At 33.1% G+C, this 7809-nt stretch overlaps 1 protein-coding gene across 2 annotated transcripts; it reads right to left on the bottom strand.

Moving 5' to 3' along the window:
- Nucleotides 1-1578: 1578 nt before the first annotated feature.
- On the bottom strand, nucleotides 1579-4103 carry LOC106764125 (UPF0496 protein At3g49070). Of its 2 annotated transcripts, XM_014648353.2 has the most exons (3): nucleotides 4027-4103; nucleotides 3880-3946; nucleotides 1579-2721 (listed from the first exon to the last, which is right to left on the bottom strand). In XM_014648353.2, exons 2-3 carry the CDS (start codon nucleotides 3926-3928, stop codon nucleotides 1709-1711), a joined length of 1062 nt encoding a protein of 353 aa, XP_014503839.1. In that variant the 5' UTR covers nucleotides 3929-3946; nucleotides 4027-4103; the 3' UTR covers nucleotides 1579-1708. The 2 variants fall into 2 exon arrangements, with proteins under 2 accessions (XP_014503839.1, XP_022637960.1); XM_022782239.1 differs by lacking the exon at nucleotides 4027-4103 and having other exon boundaries at nucleotides 3880-4009.
- Between the last annotated feature and the right edge of the window lie 3706 nt (nucleotides 4104-7809).

The raw sequence follows: 7809 nt of genomic DNA, 5'->3' as shown, positions 1-7809 counted from the left end.
AAACAATTGCATTAATTCACTTAACCTCAAAATCCATAATGAAATTACAGCAGAATATCCCTAGATGTTTAGCTCTCCATGAATGAAGTAGAATACATGATGAAATAAGAGAAAGGAGTGGTGCATGAATGGATGCCCCTGGAACTCTTTATATAAGGCTTGATTGGGCTTTGACTCTGAATATTCAGTTGATAGAATCTTTTATCTTATATCTTTCAAATAAAAAAGATATTTAGATAATTATAACATTATTTTGAAGATATTTTCTGTTGATATTCCCAAATTAAATTAATTCAACCACTGAATTTTATCTTTTAGCTTTTCTAACTTTCCAAAATTGCATAAATGCCCTAAAATTTCCTCTATTTGCACTTTAGCCCCTTCAGAATTCTTCAAAATTGCACCAGAAGCCCATGTTGACCAGCTTTGACTAGAGAGGTCGCGCCCAATGAGGGCCTGCCACGTGTCAGCCCCTTTCCACCCAGAATTAGGGTTTTGCAATTGGGGGTAGAGGGATTTGGGAGGCTCCATTTTGCCTCTGCCTGCGCCACGAGAATGGAAGAGAAGTTTCGCTCTCTGGAGGCACTTTGCTCGCGTGTGAGGCTTGCGTGAGACTGGGTGATTACATTTCCTTGAGGTTGCCTTTGATAGCGGTGTGGTGGTGCTTGCTGGTTGAAGATTCCTGTTGTGGTTTTTCTTGTAGGTGAGTTACGCTGATGGAGGCAAGGTAGTCATGGTGTTGTGCGAAAGAGATGCACGGATCGCAGGTCTGTGGCAGCGATTTCTGGGTTTTCTGGTGCAGGTCCGGTGGCGCTGGATGGAGATCATGAACAGTGGAATGTGGGCTTGTGACTGGTCTCGCGATGGCGGCGGCGTGATAAGGAGATGGTGCGCGATGATGGTTGAGGCGAGAAAGATGACGGTGTCCATTGAGGTTGCGCAACGGCGTCTTGGGCATTGATGTAAAAGATGAAGGCGCGAAAATGTAGTGGTGACAGCGCGGGATGGTCGTGGTGGCCGACAGCTAGGGTTTGGTTGGATTAGGGTTTCTCTGTTAGAGAAGATGGTGATGACGTGGCATGAGGGGTTAGGTGGCATGTTCTGAGTGGTTGGATCTATTAGTGGTGGATTGCCACGTGGCAAAATCTGATGATATCTGGCTTAATTATTGGTAGGAGGGGTGTGTATAGGAAATTAGGGATTACAGGAGAGAAAAGGCTTAGTGTTTGGGTTTGCTTGTTGGCCTGTTTTAGAAATAGGAGTGTATGTAGGGATTTTAGGAGGTACAAGGGTAAAGGTTGTCTGTTTGGCCCATTTGTACATTATTTTCCAAATAAAATCTGATTTTGGGCCTTAAATTGTAATTTGGACTAATAAAACTCTAATTTCAACTGCACAAATAAATATTAGAACATAAAAGAATAATTTATGCAATTAAAATCACTTTTTAAGCCCATTTTATTTCCAAACACGCTAAATCCAATAATCACAAATCCTCTTCAAATCAATCATTTAAGCACAAATATTCTTTCAAAAATTTGAATTTTAAAACATAAATATGGACATAAATATGCACTCATCAAAGTTATATTATAAATTTTAAAATAATTAATTAACACAAATCACTACTTTTTACACCATCAGTGTGTCAAAACTAAAGGTAAATAGTTTATTACATATTCATTATATGACACACTTTGACGATGAATCAAGTTAGATTACTAATTTGACTAAGCACAAGTTCTCTAGCCCTATTAATAGTCATGAAACACAAATACAAATGTTCTTCCAACTCATCCAATTGCTCACTAAAGCTACATTCGTTCTTCTTCAACAACAACACAACTCCACCATCGACCTGAACTTTATCATCCTTCCTCTCAAGCCAAAATCTCACTATCCTCCTCATGTGCTCCAGCTCATCATTTAGCCGACCCACAAGCCGACCCGTCGTCTCCAAGTCCTTATTCACTATATAACTTCCTTTTGCAGCTGCGTTCAGCCGAGCTGTCACCGAACCAAACTTCCTTTCAGAACCCAGATTCATTGACGCCAACCCAGGCATAGCCACAATCAATGCAAAGCCATGAGACATTATAAGAACACCAAGTGAAGCCGTTATAGCCGCAACTAGACAAGCTGAGCCACATTTTATTTTCGCAGCTAATTGAAGCTTGGCTCGTGCCTTGTCGCGACTCGACTCGAGCCGCTTTTGCAAGTCAGAACACTGACACTGGGTGGCCCGAACCAGACCCGATGCGGCAAACGGGTTGGAAAAGTTTGAAAATTCGGTTAAACGGGTTATTACCATTGGTGAAGGGATTTGGTTAGATGGAAGGCATTGAAGAATGGTTTTGAGTGATGAATACTTGAGACGCAGGCGATCAATTTCTCTTAGTAGGTGGCTACAGAGAAGAGAAGCGTTGGCAGTGTGTGCAAAATAGTCTGACAATAAAGAGTGGACCTTGGGCCTGCATTGGGCCATCGATAAGGCCCGAGTGACCGTGGGCTGATCCGGGTCCAATAGATGCTCTGCGAACAGACGGTAAGAAAGGAGACGCGCCGAAGTGGTGGAGTCTCTTGACAAAGAAGAAGTTGATTCATTCTTGGAGTAGGCAAGGACACGTGTCCAAAACTCAGTGTATGATTCCGTACGAAACGCGTTGGCATATTCCTCACGCACGTCCAAACAGGTTTGGTGATTTGGAGAAGTGCTGCATTCTGTTGCATCTCATTGTTCTCTATACATCAGATCACTAAATGTAAAAAACATCACAAGTATACATAACTCTTTCCGTTACATAAGTACTTTTAAACTCGTATTTATATACGGAATTTATATATTATATAAATTTTTAAGTTAAGAAATATATATTATATTAAAAGAGATTTAGAGATTAAAAAATAAATAATAGATATTTTTAAGAATATAAAAGTTATTAGATGATATAAAAAAATGTATGGAATAAAATATTTAAAAATATAAAGGATAAATAATTTTAAAAAGGTTGGGAAGATTAAACTAATCTAAAACTTTAACAGTTAGATTTAGAAAAACAAATAGACTTCCTAAATAAAAAAGATAGATGATTTAGAAAAATGTATAATAAATCCTCTAAAAATATTAAGTATAAGCGATCAAAATAAATATAGATAGACACTTTACAAATTTTAGACTAAAAACACAATTATTAAATAATGTAAAAAATTTAATCGAACTAAGAATATAAATAATATATAAATGATAGATGATACAAAATAATCTAGACTATAGAGATAAATATCTTTTTTAGTTCCTAAATTAATTAAAATGTTATTTTCTTTCCTAAATTAAATATATATTTATTCCGTTCCTTATTTTATAAAATATCTTTTTCCACAAATATATATATTATAATTTATTATGGAACTTTATTTTGACATGATAATACAAATGATATTCTATATAAATTTTATAAAATATATTGTAAATACAAAGATGAATTAGACATATATTTAGTTTAACCATGAAACTTCAAATAATTTAGATAGAAAAAAAAACATTTTATCCTATTATTAATTTAATCTATAGGTATAAAATAAGGAAGCTAATATTCGTCTTTCTTAATTTTCAACATCTTAGACTCTCTGGATAAACATAAGGAATTCGTTTTGATATATTCTAATTGGATTTTGTCAGGGAAATCACGATAATCTAGTAAATTTGCTTAAGCTTCATAAGAAGTTGAAGATGTAATTTTCAGTATCATTTTTGTTTACAGAGAAACTTTGTTTATATTCATCAAATTGTCTGATGCTGATTATAACTCTGTAGGCGAGACTAATGAAGAAAAGGGAAAAAGAAATTCACAAAGAGAGGGAAAAGAAGAACATGATGACCTGAATACGAAAGCAACTTTTTGATACGGCGAACCAATTTGATCTTCATTCCTTAATGTGATAGACACTGCAAATCAAAAGAAGGATAGGAGAGAGAAAATTCAGAAGGCATGTAATGAGAGAGAGGAAATTAAATTGGATATTAACCTTTCTGAGAACCTAAATGAACGAAGGAAAATTGATGGTACTGTTCTTTGTGAGAGATGAAATTTTGGTTTTCTTTTAATAATGCAAAACGCAGCCCTTTTTGTGTTCTTGCTTGTAAGAAAGTGCTATGGAAATAAGGCAATGTAGTGACATCTTGTAGTGTACGCGAAGGGTACTTACTGATATCTGGATTTGGCGTGATGGAACGGAGGGAGTTCTAGAATTGTTTTCTGTTACCTCAAAGCCAACTAATTGCTTCTGAGTAAAATCACAAATGCTACTTCTTTATTGTTTTTGTTTCAAACAGAGGAAATAAGAAAAAAAGAAAATCATTCCAAGTTAGTTAAACTGTTCTCTTTCTTTTCGTTTTATTTTGGTTTATTAAAAAAAATAGGTATTTTACAATATAAAAAGTAAAAAATAATACATAAGAATACTAGGCTTTCAAGAATAACAACTTTAACATAATAATCTAATAAAAACAATCATAAGTTTTAGCGATGTAAATGGTTTGATTATTATTAGGAATCATCAACAAACACAAGATAAGTTTTTAATTCATGGTTCGAACCTCTCTTCTTCTGTCATGATTATGTATGCCTTGGTATATATACTAGATATGTTAATATACATTTCTCTATTCATAAGTTAGATAATATTAATTATGCGATTTGGACATTATACATTAAATTTTGACTTAAGAATTAGGAGTATGTTGATCATATTACTCAGAATATGACAACTATTGATTCTGCTACAGTTATTCGTTGGTTGAAAATTGATGCTTAGTTAAGCATTGTTCTGAAAGATACCCTTCACTTTTCTTTAAAACAAATTTTTCATTCCTACGAAATATGTTTTGAAATCTGGGAACACGCCAAATTATTATACACCAATAATACTTAACATCTTGATAAGATTTGTCATGATCTTTTCAACGTTGTTGCTCATCGACATCAGGATCCTATGACTGATTATATGAGTAAAATTCATGCTTTTTTCATGAATTTAATGAATTATTGCCTCCTGCCTCTACTCATGTCCAATAAATAGAGAAAATATCAAAGTTCTTCATGTTATTGGCGTTGCAGGACCTTATTGATGAATATTCTCATATCTGTAATCATATTTTGGATTCATATGTTGTTCTCACTTTGACTTCTACTTGTTCCACTCTTTAGTGTGTACCTAGTAAACCAATGAATGATACATTTGTTTCTTCTACGTTGTATCTCAACGTCATAATCGCAATCACTCTCAAAAGTCGGGGAAAGGAAGTATCAAGTGTGACCATTTTGGCAAGCTAGGCTACAAGATTGATAAGTATTATGTATTACATGGTCACCTTTCTAGATTTGTTGCTATTGTTTAGACTACTCTTCCCTCACAATCACCTATTGAGGATCCTCCTTTATCCGATGTTGTCGATGACTTTGTTATTTTCAGTAAATTTCTCAAATGGTATAAGGATCAACAATGTTTATATGTGTGTGTGTGTGTGTGTGTGTCTATATATATATATATATATATATATATATATATATATATATATATATATATTCGATTTTGATGGATTTTGAGAATGGAATTGTTATATTTCTAACCTGATTGAATTGTATGTTTGAGTCTTTTATAAATTAGCTTACTTTGTTGCTTATTTATTTGTTTGATTCTTTTTTTCTTTGGCAATAACAACCCAGTGTGATAAGAGGAAGATATTTGAGTGGAGGAGGCACTGCAGGGTGTTAATTCTTAAATAAATAGAGTAACTTGATTTATTTTCGAACCTTTAGTTCTTTTTTAGATATTTTTAGTATAAAATATTTTGGATAATTGTAATTATATTTTATATTTTTTTTAGTTGAGTGTTCTTGTTTATTGAAAATGTGATAATTTCCTGCTAATATTAAATCTATAATTTTTTTATGTTATAATAATAATAATAATAATAATAATAATATTAATTTAAGATATTTGGGTGAAATTTTCATAAATAAAGAAAAATTATAGAAATATTTTGTGACATCCCTTTTTAATATATTTACTGCTATCATGGAATTATAACAAATCCAATAACACAAAATAGTTAAATGACAAGGAAAACACAAAAATTTAGTTATTACAATTTAGGTCTAACTATAATAGTTAGATGGCAAAGAAGTTAGATGACAAAGAAGTTTGAATACAGATCTAAAGTTTTTCAAAAGATTTTAGGTAGTAAAACTGAAGAACTAAACACTTATTTATGCATTAGTCTCCTCACTACCTAACATCTACTCCGAAGCAACTTCCTCCCGTGCTTCCATCGATCAGGTTACAAATTAAAAAAAAAAAAAAAACAAGTACAAACACAAGCAAAAAGGGTAAGCTAAATTCCAAAAGAAATCAGCTATTAAATCAATTAAACAATCATCAACATAATTGACTATAATAAACATGTTCATATCATACATATAACTTATTTCTAAACTCAATCATCCATATATAGTATTGATATCGGATCCTGGTACGATGTGCACTTTTGGTGATTTTAAATGCTCTACAAAGCAGTTACCGACTTGGTTTTATATTGTCACCACAAGGTTAATCCTTGAGCGCCTTAGGTCACCAAGACTAGAACCTGTTACTACTCTCACAAAATAATCCACTCGTCTCTACTTGAGTATGGGTGGTTATTAAAGTGTCAAAATAACCTCCCACTGGATCCCTACATCAATACTTACACTATTGAAACTACCACCATAAAATCCCCCAAATAGTTCCGTCGAATTACGCCATAAATATACATATACAAATCTGAATTAATCACCTCTTAACAATCATCATTATCATCACATACTCAAAGTATTTGAAGTAGAAAATCATTTATAATATTCTGGAAACAATAACCACGTAATAACACAATTTTCTTCACAGTAACTCGATACATACACTAGGCAGGGAAAATAGCTTGAAAACATTCACTAAGAGCTCTGAAATGGTCTAAAACCCCCAAAACGACCTAAAGTTCATCCAAAAATGATGTTTAGAACCCCAAATTTGAGATTTCAAATAATTTAGTTATTGTCAAACAACTTTAGCACCAAACGCTGTATCGGACGCTTACCACCATTACTAGATGCTCTACCAAATGCTTAGTACCAGACAACTCATTACCACACACTTTACCAGATTCTTACCACAAGACAACTCCTTACTAGACGATCTACCATATGCTTACCACCAGATAACTCCTTACCAGACGCTTACCACCAAACAACTCCTTACTAGACACTTACCACTAAACAACTCCCTATTAGACACTTTGCCAGACGCTCACCAACAGATAACTCCTTACTAGACGATTACCAGATGCTTGCCACCAGACAATTCCTTATCAGACGATCTACCACCAGACAATTACTACTAGACAAATTCTTACCATACGATTTACCATGCACTTAGACAACTCCTTAACAGACAAACTACCAAATTTTAGCAAAACAAAAGACCAATTAAGTCATAAATGGCCCAAAAATAATTCCTGAAAATTTAGGATCTTTCCTAAAATTATGAATTTATAATTTGACTTTGTCAAAACTCTTATTTTATACCAAAAATTCACATTTTTTATAATTTATTCTAAATCAAAGTTATGTAACAATTCATGAACACAGAGTTACCAAATCTACATACAAACCATTCAAAACATAATTTCTACATGTCATTCAAGTTCAAAATACAACAAACATTATATATATATATATATATATATATATTAATCATAATATTTAATTATTCCAT

The sequence above is a fragment of the Vigna radiata genome, chromosome 6 (assembly GCF_000741045.1).
Source record: "Vigna radiata var. radiata cultivar VC1973A chromosome 6, Vradiata_ver6, whole genome shotgun sequence".
NCBI lineage: Eukaryota > Viridiplantae > Streptophyta > Magnoliopsida > Fabales > Fabaceae > Vigna > Vigna radiata.
This window is presented reverse-complemented; position numbering and strand designations above follow the sequence as displayed.